Raw genomic sequence first — 21058 nt, 5'->3', positions numbered from 1 at the left:
TTTTTCGTAATATAATTTTGTAATATTTAAATGCTTCGTTACACTTTATTTCTTTGTTTTTCGTTGTGGTATTGTTCTGAAGATTAAAGAATGGTTTACGGATTGAACATTTTAAAGCTCAGTAATAGGTACCCATTGGCAATTATTTCACAAAAAATCCGCCTCAGTTGTGGGCCCGTTATTATTTCTGAATATGAACCTGAGATTTTTGAAGATTTTTATGGTACGACACACAGTGTAACACACTGTGACACTATGACAGTCCACAAAATACGTTTATGTTTGTTATCACTCTCTTTTCATCAATGTATCAATCATGTCATAAACCCAGAATCAGAAAATCCATTTAAGTAAGACGATAACTATCCCAGTAGGACTCAAACATGTTTTAATATTATGTTTCCTTTTCTGTAGAACTTTATATAATTTACAATTTTACATGCCTACATAAGTAAGTTCAACTTCCTAAGATTGCTGAAATGTAAATGCCTAGGCGGTATATTAATGTTGATAGATCAAGATTCATCTTTGATATTAGATAACATTGATTTAATCTGTCCGCAGAATATTTAAATGAATGTAAATTATATAATGCGATCACTTTCATTTGATTAAGTGTAAATAGTTTATCATCATTTTTCTTTCGCTTCAACTTTTCCCTCCACTTAGAAGATATTTTTCATTCGATTTTTCTCTTCCAATTTTATTGCCTTTGTTACAAATTAAAAGTGACAATTATTTACCCACAGTTATCTATTGGCAAACAACCAGCTCACGGAAAAAGGAAATGCCACAAGTAAATAGTGAACTCGTATAACATCAAGTTTCACACTCGATACTTTCATTAACTAACTTAACTAACTTAGCTGCGTTTAGCGAGAGCACGTGGGCGATTACTGCAGCTTAAGCTGTCTGTTATAAGTTGTCTTAGAGCTCTCTCACACTGCTTTGATTTCTATCGGGATTTTCTTTCAAAAAAATTATTGTCGACTTGTTTAGACTCACGGTTAGACTGCAGTTTTTTTTTTGCAGTTTCCAAAAAAGTAAGAGTAATAACGCACTGGGAGATTTTTTCGGGAGAGATATTACTACTAGTTTTTCTAGCAGCATCAGCCTTGTCTTGAGGTAAATGCCACAATCACCTGGTTAAAAATGAGCGTTTGAGCGTTTTTATTGCCTGAATACTTAAATTCTTATACGTAATTACAACTGGTAGCATACAGAAATTGATAAATGTGATTAAGAGTTCCTGCACTAAAATTCTACGTGCTCACCTCAGATAACACCATCTTTCAAGTTGTCAGTCACAAGTTTCGCTATCCACGAACTTTCAGACTCAGATAAACAAGTTTGCAATAAAATTATATCTTTCCCATTAAATAAAATATACCTACAATTCATCGTCATCTATGATTTACTAATAACTAACATTTTGTATAGCTACATTTGAAAGCACATAAGTCTGTCTGTGTCCGATATATAATTGCTGTAATTGTGTTGATACCGGAACGGAAACGCATAATATTATAATATAGTAACTAGTGGGCACATATCATAACAAACGCGGCTGCTATTCTGATGTCACTCGATATGAAAGCGAGCGATTTGTGAATCGTGTTTGCGTCCAGTGAATTAAATTATTTGCTTAGGCAACTCAATTTCTGCGAGCCCAAATTAATGATGAGTTCTATTGATTCTATCTACTGAGAAATCATCGATCGATAGAATAAAAAAAAGAGAAAACAGTTGTAAATTAAAATTAGAAGTATTTAACTGACAGTTACTTTTCAGCGGCCTAACATTTATTTTTTTAATAACCAACCACTCATCATCAGTCATGCCGTATGTTGTTGTTTCAGGTATATTAAAATATTCTTAGATATCTCTGCGTCATCATGAAATCGAATGGTTTCGCAATTGTGCGAAAGCACTTCATTTGCTAGATAGACAATTAGTCTAGTGCTTCTCTTAATATAATTAGTGTTTCTGATTGTTTGGATTTAGTTTCGGTTATAATTAATTAGGTGTGGTTTTCACTTTTCTTGATGACATTTAATTTAAACACTTTTCTTTTTGGTTAAAGTGAAGAATTTGATAATTTTATTGAAGTCAAATTTTGCATTGAATGGATTGCAAAAACTAATATCGAATATTCTTCCTGATTTATTCTGTATGCCGACGTAATAAATTTCTCAGGAAACAAAATGCACAGGCTGCGATTCATGCAGGCTCGGTATATCATTAAAGCTGCGAGTGATTCAGTAATAACCCCTCTATTTGAAGTGTGCTCTATATTTAGCTTACACAACTTATGGTTTCGTTCACCTCGCATTGAATATAGACGAGTTTCATATGCAAGTGTAGACTAAGCTGGCCTCAGCCACAATACTCACTACGAATGCACCGACCATGTGCAGAACTATTAAAGCTCTCTATAAATATCAAACGACCGATTTTATTAACTGATCTCGTACGAGCAATCAACGAGAGAGCAATTAAAAATTCCCAAGATCGAGCGCATAGAGCTTTCATCAAAACGGTAACATTAATCCATGAATAACACGTGTGTCGACAATTACCGCGAGACTTTGTAGCGGGGCGACGGCGGCGGCAACAATGCTGCTTGGAGGGCTAACGGCGAGCGGCGCCGGCGCAGCGCTCTCAGTGCGGCCGGCACGTCCGCGCAGACATGCTGTGCCCCGCGCGTTGCTCGTGCTTCCTCTGCCGCGAGCTGCAGTCTTGTCGCGCCGCTGATGCCAGGAAACCCAACTCCAAAAATAACATGTGTGACAATTTCATACTCAAGAAGGCCGAGGCCTGGGAGCCCATGAAGTTTATCCGAGGGGCTGCGCGACTCTCCGTCAGACACTGGCAAAGCAGAGATCCCCTCACCTCCAATAAGACGAGGATCGCGACACACAAGTCCACCAGCTGCGAGCAGCTGTACCCGCATCCTTCCGAGGAGGAGTCGGGACCGTTCGGTATGCGCCGCGCTCCGAGCACCGACCGAGTGAAGCCGCAGTCGGAGCATAAGGCTCTATTTAAGCTCCTTGGGAATTCTCGTAGTAAGAAAATAAACAACAGTGATGCTTCGGATTCGAAAGTACGTCGAAGTGTTCTGAATTTCAGAAAAACTGAAGCTCCAAGTTCCAAAAATGTTCACGAGAAGTACATTCCTTTGCCGCAGGTGTCATCGCCCACTGAACACATTTACAGTGAACCTCGACCCACCATACGGAGTCCGCAGTCGCAGTTTGACGAGTGTTGTCGACCTCCGGTATACCAGAGCGTGGAAAAGAGGAAAGAAGAACTTACCAAGTGTTCTGCTGACAAAAAGATATACAGTAACCGCCTTCCGTGTTATGAGGAATTGGCGCAGAGAATTTCCCAGGAAAAAAATAAGAAAGCAAACTTACCGCTTACGGAAGGAGGATTGGCGAATAAAATAACACAAAATAACAACAAAGTTGTCATATATTTTGGTGATTCTATAATTCGTAAACATAATGAACAAAAGAAGGAAGAATATCGCCTTAAAGAGGATCCTCCGAAAGAAGAGGTAATTTATGCAAATCGACTTCTACAAGAAACAGAAAACTTAGGACTTAGTAGGGAAGTGGACAGAGGTGGAGGTGACACTCAGATGGTGTCAGAGATAGAAGTGCCAGAAGCTATTTATTCTGAGATTAAGACTGATGACAGTAAGGATACGCTAGAGATAGTGACCATCAATGACGCGACTTATAAGAAGGATGTTTACGGGACGATGAGTTCTGACGGTTTCATCGTAGTGGAGTTCGAAGGTAACTTCGAAAGAGCTCGTCAGCTGGTGGAGCTGGTGCACGGAGGTGGAGTGGATCACCACGAGGCGACGGTGCTGGATGAAGATGAGCACTGCGACTGGAGCTTCATCCAAGACTGGAGGAAACGGTAAGAACAAAGCCCCTGCTATGTCTGCTCCAGACGACATGACCTCGATCCCATCTGCTTTGTTTTATAATCGCAATATTCATAACTTAACTGTTACGGTGTGGCCTGAGAGCGGCAGTATTGTTAATTGTGTAGGAAGCAGGCCAGTACAGGTTGATACAGTGTAATAAATAAACTATGTCATTTGGATTCTTAGATCACAATTAAAAGGAAGTGAACGACGTATAATTATGATGTTCATCTGTATCCGAGGCGTTTCAACTGGTTTAACGTCTAGAAATCTGTCACTGTGCCTGTCTAGTTAAGAAATTGTAACTCTTGGCACGTAATTTCAACTGGTTTTCATTTTCTTAGAGCCAGCCTCGTTTCAGAGTTATGGCCTCAAGTCTGAGAGAGAGTGTAGTGTTTTCTTAAGCCACGTGATTTATGAGTTTTCATGTGTGTACAATGTTTTCTTTTTAATTTAATTACATTGTAACGGATATCAGATTGTTGGCACTGGTAGGCGTTCGGGAAGACATTCGCGTTAATTGCGCAGCGATTCCGCCGATAACAATCATGTGTTGTTGGTCGACGAACTCGTGCGAGCTTCTGCTTCTTTGCACCGATACCGATCCGAGCACCCGCGCGCACGCACCCGCATTATCGACCTTATCACCTCACGTCACAACTGAATTTTAAATAACACACCCCTCTATTTCCTGCTGCTTCCAATGAACGTTGAAGGTTCCGCTTAAAAGTTCAGTTCAGTTGACTTTTTGTTGTGTCTCTTACAGTTCTTGTAAAACGGATTGTCGCATTTTTTCTAACACTGCTTCCCTGAGAATTTAACACAATCAGCATTAAAACTATGTTTACAATTCAATTATGAAGCATGATGCTCTTAAAATGTTCGCCGGTTTCGTAATAACCGCTGCGATCTTTTATCTTGGAGTTAATTATCATTACGCTCTTATTCAGGTTGATTCTGTTATACTTTTTCGACGAATCCGTGCGCTTACAAATTGAATTGGAGAAAGTTTGGAATTCATCTTTAATAATGTCGATAAAGTAACGTAGGTACATACCTGAATTATATCAGAGAAACGACTAGTGGTACATTATTGGTCATTACAGTCATTTTCATTAAAGTGTGAGTTAGTTTAATAGTCTTGCCCTGAATTAAGTGTAAATGTTCTCTAAAAATGCATCTGACTACGCGTAATGGTTCTATTACAACTTCGATTTCATGTGTTTAACTAAAGTGCTCTCAAGGAGTTCTGCATCAATTCTGAGCTTAATAAAGCCCGGGTAGGAAGAATTTAAATGGGCTACTTATCGTTAAGTATATGCAGACATATTTCGCAACCCCAGAAGTTATTCATAACTATTGTACATTCAGACCTTACCACAGCCTTTAAAGGAATCCGTTTAGATATCGGATTAGCTATTTAGGTAGACAATGGCGTTCATATCTCTTTAAAATGACAGTTTCCACCAAGTTCCCACTAGAAATTACAACATCTACCTACATCATAAACTTAAACCTGTAAATAGGCTTCCCATATAATGTTCGACTAGACGACATGGCTACCACAGCCTAAGGCTTAGCCGATCTGACGCCTGAAGCATTGTAGTCGCAACATGTCGTGCCGTCCATGTCACGGCACGCCCGATTGGGTGCCAAAGCCTACTTGTCCACTCTGCTGGCACCTTAATCTACCGGTCACGACCATTGTTGCTCACTTGCCTTAATCGATTCGAGCATTTTCAACCAAATCATTGTTGCATGCAGATAGACTTGACGTTCCACTTTTGCATGACCAGCTTTTTGCCAAGTGTGACTTACTTGCTGTGTTTATGCGTATGATGACATTCAAAATGATCAAAACAGTTAATGTCCGTGAAGGGTGACCAAGGACAGATTGACACTGTATCTCGTGACGCTATTTTGTAGTTATCTAGATCAATCTGTGTGTCATTAAGGTTGAAATTCGCTTGTAGGTGCTATTACATGAGGTGAGCTTTTGTTATGGGCGCATCGCATTGTGTTCATGCCTGGTCGACACTCATTACGCGCTAGTTCGACTGACGTAACTACACTTTTGAAAACGTGCAGATTTGGATTCGCTTCGGATGTATTTGGTGGGAAGGCTCTTATGATGTTGATGTGTGTGGGAATTGAAATCATTTTGGAGCTCACTTAGATTTTTTGCTAGCGGATATGCAAATGATACTTTAGATGAAATGGCACTTTGAATGGCATAAGATACTTATATTGCTAAACGAGCATTGCCTTTATAGGTAGGTATATAACCCCATGAAAATAGTTTCCACTTCAACTAATTAGGTGCATCCGTGACATTATGCACTACAGTCGGCGATTAAGCCATGGTTATTCATATCAGAGACCTCTTTAGAGGACCATTGTCTCCGAGACTCTGGAGGCTAAGCCTAGCGGTGCGACTTCCTGCCACGTGACTGCAATGAACGCAACTGTTGCCCCACATTGCGGAGATTGCTAAACTTTGTTGCCTGCTTCGCATTTGTAACTTTTTGTTAAGTTTATGAAGTAGGCTAATATACAGTGGGTGGAAGTATCCATTTACATTTTCCTGTCCTAATTCACAATCCTAAATGATCGTTTGATGCAATTCTATGCTCGTTGCATACATTTGAACTAAAGTTGTAATCGATTCTCTTGTTTTAGAATGTACATAGATACATTTGTTCGTATGTTGACATGCTATATTTGTGCAGTACAGGTATTTTCATTTGAATTACCTATCCAATTCTACGAATCCAGCGTTGTAGGTTTAGCTACTTGAAATTGCTCTGATGCAAATATTCAACTTCAAATAACGAGATTGCATTTTTTTGCTCCTGATCAATCGAAGCTCTGATTGTCATTATTGGTTCTCGAACGTGTCCAATCAACAAACAAATAAGCTTTTAGCATTCTTTTGCTATCAGAAATGTTAGTGTTTTTTTTATACTTATTAAGTTCCAGATTTTTTCGTCGCGTGCTAAAACATTTTAATACGCATTTTTATCAATTCTTAGTTTGGTTTCTTCGGAAATCCCAATTGGACTGTCCATTTTTATATATATATCGATTTCTGGGTTTAATCAATTCTGCTTTACTTATCTTTCTTCGTGGAACTATTTCACGATGTTTGGATTAAGTAGATGTTTCTTCTTAATCTCTTCAATCTATTGTTGAAACCGTTATTTATGTGATCAGTTTGTGAGGTAGCCCGTATTCATGTTTCATTTATTTAAAGCAGCCTCAGTTAAGTAAGATTTGTAGTTATATATTAAGGTATAAATAAGACCAGGAGAAAAAAAAAACTATACCTACTAAAATTCTCACAATACGCCGCGTAGTAATCGCGTAGGCCTACGTAGGGGCTACGCAGCTGCTACGAAGCTGCTACGTAGACATTCGTAGACAACACAGATTCGCACATTTACACTTGAAATTACTGCAAAAAATGTGATTGATTTACATATTGCGCTTCTTTCGTTAGAGTCATGCTTACTTCCTATGTCATTGTTAATAAAGTTCCCATTTACCAGAAGCCAATACTACTTCCAGCCACGATTCAAGGAAATCAGTTCACATGGCCGATGCGTACAAAAACTGTTTAGTTGCACCTGTAACATCATCACACGATTGGTTCTGCTCGTCTTCCACGGTCACGCCTGCTGTGGAGGTTGTTCCTCTTTTTGTCCGTCTATTACGAGTATTATACTATGTTTTGTTCAAAAACGTGCTCCCCTTTTGTTGAATTTGAGGCACATTTTCCTAGTCACATAAAAAAGATAAATAGTGAATGACGTGATTGGGTTTTAGAGAACATGCAATATTTTGCTACGCCAAGTTTTCTTTTCAAGATATAAGTTAAAATAAATCGTTAAGGAATTCCTCGTTTTACGAGTAAAATACTTAACTGTTCTTCAATACAGAAATCGTGGTAAAAATACTCCTTTATAAAGAAGTTTTAAATTCTTACTGCTAAGGTAAATCCGTGTAATGTTTTGAAAAACGTTGAAGGAAGCGGTACTGTAACATTTTATTCAACAAAGATTATCTACTGCACGCAGGGATCTTCGGTCATCCATCAATCAGTGTCCATATAAGTATTAAACCTAGTTCTCAGCTTACTTAGAACCTTATCCAGCATAGTCATTATTTGTTAGGCAATAATTCGGTCAATAGGCTCAGTCCTCCGCATTCTTATCTCCAAATACGCGAACTCGAACAGACTTCTTGCGGCGATTAAGCCTTAAGTAAGCATAAGTGTTACAGAGCGCACTGTGAACGGTGCATGCGTGCTTCATATTGCAAGAACGCGACACCGGTTTGCAGATGAGCCATAATACTGCCCCCAAAGCATTATATTCGCATTTATTGTAACCTCGAGCACGAAAGTGTTACGGCCAGTCGTAGATGTGGAGTGAGTCGTAACAGCACATCGTGGCATTATGTCGATTGGTCGCGGCTGTACCGTGGCTGCTCCTTAGTCACGCAGCGCGGGATCAGGCTCAGTTGACACCAGCCCGTTAGTAACTGGCCACGCCTAGGGGCACAGGTTATTCGGAAATTGAGTGCAGCTAATGTTTTTCTGCTGTTGACAGTTACAATGGGTATAATGAACTCTGAAATTCTTGTGATTAGTTTTGCTTTAGTATAACAGCCTCCTATTGGGTGGATGTTCATACAACTCGCTCTGAGCTTATCTATGAATAATGGACGAGCATTTAGTACTTACAAATGTAAATATAGACGCGTCTAGTTGACCTGTCATGTCCAGTTGTTATCAAACATCCTTTCCGGTCATTGCAAATATGAAATTCTGAAACAAAACTTTGATTTCATTTACATAGCAGTCTTCTACATCGGAAAATGTCTCACGTTGTGATCACTTTCACATATGTATATTTCACCAAAATTATCAAGTTTTGGTGCAGAAAACGGCCTTCCTATGCATGTAAATGAGTTCTAGGTACTGCTACAAAAGCTCAAAATTGCCCATGAAGAAATCATTAATGTAGGTATAGATATTAAACAATTGATGTGTTTGTTTACACAGGCCATCAAGCGGCTGTCGCCCATCCGAGGAGGGGGCGTGGTGCGGCGGCGTGTCGGGCGCGCGGGCCCTGCGCGTGCGCGTGAGCGGGGCAGCGGCTGCGCCCGCGCCCGCGCATGCGCGCCGCCTGTCGCCGCCGCCGCACGCGCACCGCGCCACCACGCCGCCGAGGCCTACTTCACCCACCAATAAACGTATGTAGACACCATTGCTTGCTTCAATAATAACATTCATTCGAAATCCCTGAAAATTTCCTAAGTTCCCGACGTTTGAAAAAGAAAACTGCTCCAGAAAGAGCCACCCTCTCTTGTTCCCACGCGTTTTTGAGAAAAAAACGTGGCACAATATTAGTGCATGCCCACTCCCCAATAATGCATTCTGCCTGAACTTAATTTTGCTATAACAGGAGCATGTGACAAGATAAAAATGTTGTTTGTCTTTCACGTTCAATTAAGAAAACGATATATTGCGCTACATCGTTGCTCCATCTTAGATAAAAACCAAACTAAGAACCAATTTGTTTCCCGTAGCCTAATCGAGCATATGATTTGCTACTACTTGTTTCTCTGTAATTGTTGTCCCCACCAATAAAGCTTCACAATCAGCTTTCAGCCATTTAAGCTACATAGAGCCAGACTTTAAAGGTGCTTAAGCCCTACAATGAACAACACTAAAATTCTCATTTCTACGTCTATTAACGAAACACATAACAAGCTATCAAATGAAATTCGTATAAAATGAAGTGTTATAAAATTAACATAGTCATAAGTACACATTAACGGTCTGCCGCCGCTCATGAATCTATATTATGCTTAATAATCTTATAACGGAATATTTTGGTAAGGAACTAGCCAGACAGTGTTGTTTTGGATACGTTTTTTCAGCACGTCTTTTGAATTTTATATTATTTTTTAATCCAAATGGTTAATTGTTAACTGTCATTTTAATTAGGATCAGCCCTTGGCTAGTCTATCGTCCCCTAAGTTTAGGGCCTAAAGATAGACCTGCCAAGGATTGAAATCCCTCTTTTAACTTCATCCTTTCTTTATTTAGACCTTCTCGTCTTTAGTAGAGTCCGGTCACTAGCACTGTAGCCTACGGATTGTCCTATTTTCACTATTCACTACACAGATATAACTTGGTGATTCATGCATTGAATTTGCCCGATTATTTAATTCTAAAATATTATCTTAGAATAGTGATGACATGAATAGTAGATGGTCATCGGTAACATAACTAAAACGGCTCTAAAAGGGGCATAGTCTGCTTATTCAATAATGTGTCAATTGAATATCAACTGAATCTCCAATAGCAATGCTAAACTTATCGGGCATTTTGCTACTAAAGTCCGGGATGCCGTAACATCAGAGATGGTAGCGTATTTTACGAGATTGTCTATAGCCTATAACAACAAGTGGTGTGACGTCATCTAAGTCCATAAGTCATGGTTCAATTCGTACACCCACACTACTCAGAGTATCTACTACCTTCCCACTCGGTGCTGTTTTCCGACTTTCACGCGGAAACTTGGACACAGCTGCCTACTAAAATTTGGGACAGTTTCTTTAAAATTGGGCTCAATTCGTACATTAAAAACTGTCAAACAACATGCTAATTTAGGAAGTACATATTACTTACATAAGTAAATATTTGACCCGACTTTATGTAATAACTGGAAAACATTTTATTGCATTTCATTTTTAGTACAAAAACACTCATATAAAATCTGGGTTAAGCATTTATAAATATGTATGATCATTATGTAGACGGGCAGGTACTTAGCCAACTTAAGGAGGATATAAATTGTTATACCTAGGTAAGTCCATGCATCTTTTTCCGAAACCAGAATGTTATAACGAGCAAATAATAATCCAGGAGTACAAAATAAACTTGTAACGGTCGCTTTTCTTCCTTTTGATGTCTAGAGCCCTACATATACACAACGCAAAATTAACGGGTACTTTTGTCACCAGCAACCCACGAGGAAGCCCCACCAGCGTCAACGGAGGGACCCAGCTCAGCACAGCTCAAGGCAGTTGGCGCGGTGTCCCAGCTGACGGTAGCCAGCGCGCCGGTCCGCAGTGCGCCCGCGCAGAACAGCTACGCGCTAGAGCGGCGCCCGCCGAAGCACGATCATCATCATCGACCAGCTGTTGATTCCGCGCCGCCTGTGCAGGTCAGTCGTTTGTGAACTGTTTGTAAACAATTTGTTAAAGGCATTCCGCCTTTAACGCCGCTAGGGCTAAGTGGCCGAAACCACTTCGAGAATCTCTGGAACTGCTGGTCTGGTTTGAAAAAATCTTTCAGTTTCATGTGTTAGAAAGCTCGTTTATCGAGAAGGCTATTATAGGCTACTTTTTATCCGGGGGTTTTAGAGACTGTAATAAAATAAAACATTATTTCCTTCAGGTAGGTAAAACACATCGAAATTAAATTACCCGAACTCAAATCTAATTTGATTATAAATGCTCTCATTTACAAGTAACCATAAGATTTCATCACAAAATTCTTCCAGTCCAAATCTTTATCCGTTTTATTACCTGTTACGTATGTAACACTAACCACACGCCGCGGTTTCGTCCACTTTATTCCCTTTGCTGATCCGTGGTTAGTAAACACGGCGATCCATCCGCGGTTAGATAAAACCACAACAATTTACAGTTGACTAGTTATAATTACATCACATACAGTTACTCGTAACTTTGGTACAGATCAAAGAACTTTTAATGGAGGCAGTTCGGAGAATATGACAGATGTAAATGATCTTTGAAGGTTTAAGTGTTTTGAATCACGATAAATGGGAATTGGAATACTTGAAAAGAAGATTGATAACTAAGAGTTCTGTATATCTTAAACTGTTTTGTACAATGGCTTCTATGAACCTTTAGTTACAAGTAAAACTGGCAACTTATAACTTATAACCTACCCGTTACCGGTCTTCTGAATTGAACCAGGAACCAGGCTCATTTGCATACATGATTGGTTTTCCCAATAAGTATAAAATGTCTAGTCTAACTTTACATATTTTTTTATGATATCTAGTAGGTTTAGCTTATTTGTTTAGCTTATTGGTTTAGTTTGGCGAACAACCAAATTATTCAGTTTTAAAACTTAAACTACTGTACAACTTAGGCACGCTGGTACCTATGTTATTAGGCATTCACCCATCGCACCCATCTTAAGACTAAAATATCTGAGTAAGCAGTTATTCAACAGCAATCGTAAACGAATCGTAAACGTATTTCAATTAATGTTGGTCTTGGTAGCTATTACAACATTTAAATAGCAAAACAATTGCCGAATTCAATTAACGAAACAATGCCGGTAACGGTTTTGACACCGATATTATTAACACGCAAGAAAGTACTGTAATATTGACGTCATTTATTTGTAACTACTTCTTGAAAATACGCCAGTTACTTACATTAAGTAATATTGATTAATGTATCGGTCGATATACCATTATCGTCAGAGGCTTATTTAATGCCTGGTTGGGAAATGGCAGGAAAATAATGCTTTAGAGTCTTCATTGGGTAAGAACTTAGTGGCTTCCTCTCACGAGATAGGAGGACTATTGATAATCATAGACGCTCAAATTGCAATAGCCTATTTCCCCTTTCCAATCCAGATTTCCTCACGATTTTTCCATCACCGTCGGTTAATGTAGCAGGAAAACTTTTCTTACTGGCAATACTTTCTTAACGTAAGAGGGGTAGAAAAGTCACATAGTAGATATCCTGCAAACTGATATTTTATACGACATGCAGGTGCCTAATACCTGTTATTAGAAAATTGATACCTAGATGCTAAGCTTAGTAATAAATCGATGTCATCATCAGGTAATCATGACCTAGTGGTGATCGAATATAATTTGTAAACGGCGCCATGGCACGCGAAACCTGCATTAAAGTTACGGGATCCAGATGTACACGGATTAATATCTGTTACGTGCGTGGAAATTGATTCACAACAAGTGCGTCTTTTGAAATAGATGGTCGGTTATATTTTTAAACAATTTAAGAACAAAAGTATTTGCTATTATCTCAGGACTGGTATCTACCAAAAATCAAAGATACCTAAACATTTCATAAGAACATATACGTATCATTGCCATCAATAAAAAATGTGACAACTGTAGGTATGCTTTTTTTAAATAAAATAAGAAAAGTCGAGAGGAAAATGCTGTCTATGCCATTTCACTTCGGTGAAACTTTGAAGATAAAAAGATTCTCTGTAATGAATCTACATTGCCTACCTAATGATATCTTACTTGGAGCTATTAATATCTAAAGTCTGATTTTTAATTCGAGTCAGTAAAATGACATTTCCAGTGTTGCACAGTTTTAAAAAAATAGGGTCCCAAATAAATAGTCATGTGGAAAATCGAGATTTTTAAATCGAGAATTAAAAGTTAGTCTAGATTACATTCATTTATTTATTTGTACATACATTAATTTTTTTTATTAATATCAAATTGGCTTTATATTAACATAAATATGTAATTTACGGAAATTAAACTGAAAACATGTAATTAAATATTACATAAAATACTGTTGTTATATTTTTTTTTGTTATTGGCAGGACTAAAATCATGACTAAACTTCTAAGTCGATCGATTGTGGAACATCACTATTGTAGTGGGTCACCCTTTTTTGTGAAAGTGACAGTTGCCCCTGTCATTTTACTGACTCGAATTAAAAATCAGACTATAGATATCGGTAGATACTTTCCATTACCCTTTATCTAGCAGTACCGGCATTTATCAAGAGCTAATTCGTAATTAGTCGCGATCACATCGTCGGTAACCATTACAATAATTATTCGAGCAAGCGTTACGCGGCGAAAGTGTTGCCGCCAGAAAAAATAAATTACCATTGTTTCTAACGAAATCCCACGATCTCTTGATAGGGAAAAGCGTAATCGGTGGGAAGCTTTAAATATTGTTGAAAGCGAAAGCATCCGCGACAATGGCAGCCATGTTGGATATGCATGTAGATGCGTCAGCGCATGTTTCATAAGACTGATGAGCTCTTTTTATCTTAATGGAGACGGATGATTTAATTTGCTGTGAATATTTACGCTTAAAAATAAAATCTTGATTGATGTTATTGCACTTATTATTTCTATTTTTTGCAAAAAACTGACGGTAGATTAGTGTCAATCGCATCTTGTTTTTTGAAATACAGAATGGCGTCCGCGAATGCAACAGTAGTTCAGACGAGAACAGGTCGTCCGGACACGCGTCCATGTCGGACAGTGGCGGCGGCGGCGAGGCCGGACGGGAGGAGCCGCGCCGCACACGGCAGCCACCACATGCACGAACCAAACATCGACCACATAATAAGGTAACACACCTTTTAATGACATCTACAATAATTTGTAAGTATGTTTTTTTCGTAATAGGTAGCTTACTTTACTAACTTACTTTAACATTCAGGTGAGGTGTTTTATGCAAACCATGTATTCGTTCAGTTACAGTCACCATGGCCGGGTGGTGGAGGACTGGAAGACATCAGATCAGCTATCAAGCAGCTGACACTTCGCTCCAGAGATAGCAGCAGCACAGCCACCAGTGCATCAAGTGCTGGAGGGGGCAGCAATAATGGCGCTCCAGGTGTTTACTAACTTTTTTTCAATTGTTACATATCCGCCGCTGCTCTAGTTGAACCAGGTTAACTTGCTCTTTCTGAATTATTTTATAGATATTTGTTTTATATATTCCAGAGAGCGGTAGTGCAGCGGAGGCTCGAAGAAGACGAGCTCCTCTAGTGCGTCAACCCTCGCTGGACACCGTCTGCACCAATGTTACCAGCGCCGACGAGTTTGTGTGGGTCGATTCGCACAATAGGTACGTCTTCTCATATTTAATTACTAATACTAATATAATACATTACCATTTAAAACCAAGGTAGATAAGAAGATGAATAATTTCAATATCTCAAAAACCTAATTAGTATTTTTGCTAATGTTACCAGCTTCAAGTGCAAGTAAATGTAATCCTTGCCAAAAAAGATTAAAAAGGGTAAATATGTCTGATGTTTACCTTCTACTTATTGCAGGCTGGTGGAACTACGTTGCGTACCCTGGACAGCAAGCGAAGTCAGTCGTGCGCTACAGGCCGGCCGATGCAGAGATATAGCCCCCAGGATGGCACCTGATACGCCGTCGAGGCTCGCCTACTTACTACAAAGGTATTGATATGACCTAGTTTATCAGAACTCAGTAACAGAACACCGTTCTAACTCAAAACATATTTGCTATGTTAGACTTTAATTTCAATTTCGTGGCTAAATAAGCTAGATTTAGATGTAACTTAAGAATCAAATGTTTCAATTTCAGAGCATTGGTGAGGATAGCTCGTGAAGCACAGCGTCTCTCACAGAACTTTGGCTTTTGCTCCAAGCATGAGGTAGCTGGTGCGTTCCGGATAGTCCTCAGCACACCGCTCGCTGACGCATGCATCAAGGTAAGAAAGAGTTTCTTTGCAATAAAACAGTTATACACTTTGAACACCTCTATGAGCTATTCTCCAAAGGCAAACATAATCATTGGCTCCGAGATGTGTGTATCTGGCTGGCAATATTAAAAAATTGGGTTTCTCGGCAGGGTTGCCAAAGAGCAGCGACAATGTATGCGACATCGGGCAGTGCAGCCAGGCGCTTGGGCTCAGCAGCTCGAGCTCGCACCAGCCTTGCACCAGGACGGTTTCAGAGGTGGATGCTGGATGTTCGTGTAGCGTCATTTATTCATGAGTAAGTGATTTTATTCTGCTGATTTTTGGAGGTATAATATTTAGCTCACGCTACTAAATAATGTATGTCTAGTAATGTCAAAAAAAAATTAAACGTTTGTGATCTTTTTTTTGCAGATATGCAGCGATCTACCTCTGCGCTGGAATGGAGACGCTACTAGAGGAGATTGCTCTGATAGCCGGCAGCAGTGCAGCCAATGCACCTATCACACCTGCAGTGGTTGACCACGCTGTCGCTAACTGTGCTGATCTTTGGGGACTTCTCCAGCCATACAGCCACTTGAATGCTGGACGGGTAGCTTCAGGTAAGGAATGGTCTTGTCTCCTAAAGTATATGTGTCACAAATACATGTGAAAATGTATTGTTTTACATAACCTGTTTTATATTGCAGGAGCATTATCACTCTCTCGTTGGGAATCCATGAGCTCACTAGGTTCCGGTTCATCTTCAGGAGTGTCCCGCCCTGAACATAGACAATTAGGACTAAGTCACGATTCTGGTATCACTACTAATGGTTCCGGTACGTATCGAAAAGGTTTCTTTACGTAATGCAGCTTATTTACGAAAACTGTTCAGACTATATTTATTAGTACTTTGACAATTTACAGGTGGTTCAGGGACTTCTGCAGGTTCAAATAACAGTTCCGGTGGATCAACAGCGTCAGTTCTTCTGACAACGTGTGCTGGATCAGCATCAGAGTTGCGGGCTGTTCTACGAAGGGTTCACCCAAGACTATCGCCACTATCACCTGCTGCAGAACGAGCTCTGTACTATTTTATGAGATGTTCACAAGTGAGCGCTTCATACTTACGTTTTCAGTTTATTGTCAAACAAATTATGCCGTTTCTACTAAGACTTGTTCTATAATGTTATTGTTTCAACAGTTGGAGCACTCGAGCACGTCTGGTGGTAGTTGTGGTGGCGCAGGGCTGTGGGGCGAGCGAGGTGCGGGTGCACTGCCGCCGCTGGGCGAGTGGGTACGCGTCATCCGCGCGCACGCCGCACTGCGCCCGCCGCCCGCTGTGCCCGACGCTGATGATGTGTTGCAGGCCGCCCGGCTACTGCTGCCTCACGCTGACTGCCCTCCACGGCCCATAACGTAACACCATTTAATACTTGCCGTTGACCTTCCACAACACTGCTATGTAATCCTTTTCAAGTAATTATTAGCTGAACTGTTTCTCACAAACCATAATACCACGATTTACAGAATGGAAGAAGCAATAGAGCCTGTGTGGTCCCGGTGCCCGCGCACTGCGGACGAGCTAAGCAGAGCTGCAGTTGGCGTCGCCCAGAGAGCGCTGCTCAGCGGCCGACCAGATCTAGTGGGTGGAGTTCGAGCGTTGCTGCCACCGGCTGGCATTGACGCGCCTGACGCTTCGGGTCTCACTGCACTCATGAAGGCAGCGTTAGCTGGCGATGAACAGATTGTAGCTGTAAGTAAATAATCGAACGCCTATGGTATAAGAGCACGTCTGATGTTATGTAAAAATGTTTTGATTTCCTTTCTAGATGCTATTAGAAGCAGGTGCTGACCCAAACATTGAGACGGGTGGTGCGTGTGCGGCCCACTGTGCTGTGCCGCTGTCACCCCGTTCGCCGACCACACAACAGAACACTCCCGCCTATACTCCACCTACCGCAGGTACCTAATTATATTTTAAAAAAAAATATATAGCATTTTAAATACTTCAAACTTAAGTTACTAAATTAAGGATAAAATTATTTTCTCTTACAGGTTGGACGGCGCTGGTGTACGCATGTAGCGGTGCAGGTGGTGGTGCCGTAGAGTGTGCACGCCGGCTCATAGCCGCTGGCGCCAGGGTAGACGGAGCACCTGCCAGGGGTGACGATGTTTGCACTCTCACTCCTCTACAGGTATACTATACGCAAAACAATTTATCTAAGTACTTAAGTCATATCATTGGCCAAGATTTGAGAGTATTTTCCATTATATTTTTAGGTGGCATGTGGCGTTGGCAACTTGGAACTGGTACAGTTACTGCTATCTCATGGCGCAGATCCGTTCCTCTCGACGCAACTTAACGATGCGTTGTGCTACTCTCCTGCTGCCCAGTACGGGTGCTATAGGTGAGTGGCTTTCCTACTATAAGAAGGTGTATGTACTTAGCAAAACAGTACCTATTGTAACAACTATGTTTTTTGCAGTGCGGTGGCTGTGTGCTGTGCACATGGTCGGCGCGCTTGTGTGCGGGCAGCGGTCAGAGGAGGAGCACGTGCTGCCCAAGCGGTGCTGTCACTAGAAGAGGTCCTAGCTGAAGGGGCCGCGCCACCGCCACGACCTCCCACCTTCACCAAGCAGCAGCAGCGAGCTCTTAATGATGCCATGTATTGCGCCGCCGAGACTGATCACTTAGGTGAGACTAACTTACCATGCACCTTAAAATAGAAGATACTCGCGACGGCTTTTGGTTCTAAGAATTTTCACTGTTTCAATATGTTTGTTTTACCAACATTTTTCTCGTTTGTTTAGATATTACATTGGAACTACACGCGTTGGGCGTGCCGTGGTCGCTACACGCGTGGACGCTATCGCTGGCTGCCGCAGCAGACGCCGCTCTTGATAGTGTTATCGATCAACTTTTACAAGACTTCCTACAGGTAAACGAGGTCACGATTTTCTAACAAAAATCATCATCGAGAGTTAAGTTTAAACAAATGATTTTATTTGTAGGTGTGCCCATCTGATGACAGTCACTACAGTAAGCAGTTCATTTACGAGTGCCTCCCCCTGCTGTTTAACATTTTACGGTACAGCAAGGTAATGTTAACTGACAAAAATATGATTTTATTCTATTTTATTTGGAATTTATAGTATAGCTTCGTTATCTTTAGAAGGAAGGCACTGTCTTGCTGCTGGCTGACATCCTATGCGCATGCTACGGACGAGAGCCCGTGCCCGGCGTGGCTCAGCCGCCGCCCCCAGCTGGGCCCGCGCCTGCTAGAGTCGACCCCTCATACGTCAACAACCCATCACTAGCTGATGTCACTTTCAGGTAACTATGGAATGAGAAATTAACTCTCTTGTGTACTCTCTTATGTACTCCTCGTATGTGCCCCTTTATGTACACTCTTATGTACTCCTCGTATGTGCCCCGTTATGTACACTCTTATGTACTCCTCTAATGTACTCCTTTATGTATACTCTTATGTACTACTTTATGTACACTCTCATGTACTCCTCTTACGTACTCCTTTATGTACACTCTTATGTACTCCTCTTATGTACTCCTTTATGTACACTCTTATGTACTCCACTTATGTACTTCTCTTATGTGCTCCACTTATATACTCCTCTTATGTATTCCCCTTATGTACTCCTCTTAAGTACTCCGCTTATGTACTTTCTTCGTCATTCAGTAATTTAATGGAGGTAAGATTTCAATTAAGGATTTAATAATAATATGAACATGTGCTATTTCCACATTTCTCAGGGTTGAAGGACGGTTGTTCTACGGCCACAAAATAGTCCTTGTATCGGAGTCACCGCGGCTAAGAGCCATGCTAGCGCCTGCGAGATCATCGAATGAAGCTCTGCCAGTCGCCAACACCCCACCTCTCGTCCAAATCAATGACATCCGATATCATATCTTTGAGGTACGATTAATTATTCAGGATGACAGTGCAGTACTTATAATCTTTTGTTACATTGTGGGATTCTCATGATTTTGTTGCTTCTATTTTGCAGCAAGTGATGAAGTACCTATACTCCGGAGGCTGCACGGGACTGGACATCCCGGAGACTGACGTGCTGGAGGTGCTGGCTGCCGCCTCCTTCTTCCAGCTTCTGCCGCTACAGAGGCACTGCGAGGCGAGAGCAGCCAAATCTGTAGACTTACATAACCTTGTTTCAGTCTATATTCATGCTAAGGTAGAATTACATCAAAGTAACGAGTATTATTTTGTATGTCCTTCCTTTTAAATCATTGACTTAATATATGGTGTTTTGGTTCCAGGTCTATGGTGCTACTCAGCTGTTAGAATACTGTCAAGGATTCCTTCTGCAAAACATGGTAGCTCTTCTCACGTACGATGATTCCGTCAAACGTTTGCTCTTCGGGAAAAGACTGCCCGGCCATAACGTTTTGGGTGCTCTGTTGGTTACATTACAAAAAAGAATCGAAGCCAGAAAAAATCAAGCTAAAAATAGATAACTATAATTTATAAGCATGTCAAATGTTCAGAGACTTATTACATAGCAATATTTTGCTAAATAATTTTAAAAGAATTGTCATTGACTATTTAGCTGATCAGGTTCTACTTGCTCAGCTTCAATTGTTATAGAGAAACTAAAATATTTTCCCAAATACTTTATAAGGCTTTAATTTTGTCATGCTAAACCTTTATGTAACGAAGTTAAATACAATTTTAAAAACATGTATTAATGTAAGTACTAAATTAACTTCTTTATGTAGATAAGTAAATAGATTTAACAACTACAATTGGGATATAAATATTTTTGTAACAAAATGTATTTCGTCCTCATTTGTAATTCTACGAATAATTCTCATTTATGAAACACTTTATGAATGGAAAGTATTATATCTTTGTAATAATTTTAATGTAATTATTGTTGAAATAAAGCTTTGTGTTGTAACATGTCTCATTTGTCTCATCCATTACTTGTAGAATTCTTCGGTTTCAATTTAAATATCTACCGTTTTTCGTTAATACAACAGTTGTAGAAATTGTAGAGAGCAGGGGCCCGATTCTCCTAATTTTACTTAAGCAACATACGATTCACGTTCGACTCGATTCGACTGATATCCAATCCCGACTCGATTACGATTGAAACGTATGTGGCATTCCGCTATTTTTTCTTTGAAATAAACGTTTTTATCCTTTTCTGTCATTCAATAATGAATCATTTTGTCTGCAAATGATTTACGATTGCAAAATGATTGTACAGCAAACTACCGTATTGACCAAAATTACCAAAATAGCAGACCAATCGCACACCAATCAAATGTCAATCGAATACGATTGGTCTTTTATTAGTAGCAGAATGCCCGATATGGTTAAAACTGCTATTGCGATCATATTGCGATTCGATTTCTACTCGATTTTGACATTATTAACTTAGGAGAATCGGGCCCCAGTTATTGCTCTTCTTGAGTTCTTCAATTCTTTCCTATCCCACTCTTGCTCATTTAAACTAAAGGCGAGCACACACTACATTATATTTTGACATAAACTTTATCAAAAGCAAAGGAAAGCTATCAATAGGTAGGTACTAAGTATATATTATACTTATACGTACCAAAGTGGTCCTACAGTTAATG

At 40.2% G+C, this 21058-nt stretch overlaps 1 protein-coding gene across 3 annotated transcripts in view; it reads left to right on the top strand.

Moving 5' to 3' along the window:
• The window catches only part of LOC110375210 (ankyrin repeat and BTB/POZ domain-containing protein 3), a 41612-nt gene extending 21244 nt beyond the window's left edge, over positions 1–20368 (top strand). Inside the window, exons 1-24 of one of the 3 annotated variants that reach the window (XM_064036609.1) lie at positions 2657–3930; positions 9006–9196; positions 10976–11178; positions 14189–14347; positions 14475–14616; positions 14727–14850; positions 15062–15193; positions 15342–15468; positions 15609–15754; positions 15871–16058; positions 16146–16274; positions 16363–16547; positions 16640–16854; positions 16966–17191; positions 17268–17400; positions 17494–17633; positions 17719–17846; positions 17925–18133; positions 18250–18377; positions 18451–18537; positions 18615–18772; positions 19211–19373; positions 19465–19647; positions 19733–20368. In XM_064036609.1, the coding sequence (XP_063892679.1) occupies positions 2690–3930; positions 9006–9196; positions 10976–11178; positions 14189–14347; positions 14475–14616; positions 14727–14850; positions 15062–15193; positions 15342–15468; positions 15609–15754; positions 15871–16058; positions 16146–16274; positions 16363–16547; positions 16640–16854; positions 16966–17191; positions 17268–17400; positions 17494–17633; positions 17719–17846; positions 17925–18133; positions 18250–18377; positions 18451–18537; positions 18615–18772; positions 19211–19373; positions 19465–19647; positions 19733–19930 (4935 nt within the window). In that variant the 5' untranslated portion in view covers positions 2657–2689 and the 3' untranslated portion in view covers positions 19931–20368. Of the gene's footprint in view, positions 1–2656; positions 3931–9005; positions 9197–10975; positions 11179–14188; positions 14348–14474; positions 14617–14726; positions 14851–15061; positions 15194–15341; positions 15469–15608; positions 15755–15870; positions 16059–16145; positions 16275–16362; positions 16548–16639; positions 16855–16965; positions 17192–17267; positions 17401–17493; positions 17634–17718; positions 17847–17924; positions 18134–18249; positions 18378–18450; positions 18538–18611; positions 18773–19210; positions 19374–19464; positions 19648–19732 lie in introns of those variants that run through there. The other 2 variants (XM_064036608.1, XM_064036610.1) reach the window with 2 other exon arrangements.
• Positions 20369–21058: the final 690 nt, after the last annotated feature.

This window comes from Helicoverpa armigera, chromosome 10 (assembly GCF_030705265.1).
Source record: "Helicoverpa armigera isolate CAAS_96S chromosome 10, ASM3070526v1, whole genome shotgun sequence".
Taxonomy (NCBI): domain Eukaryota; kingdom Metazoa; phylum Arthropoda; class Insecta; order Lepidoptera; family Noctuidae; genus Helicoverpa; species Helicoverpa armigera.
This window is presented reverse-complemented; position numbering and strand designations above follow the sequence as displayed.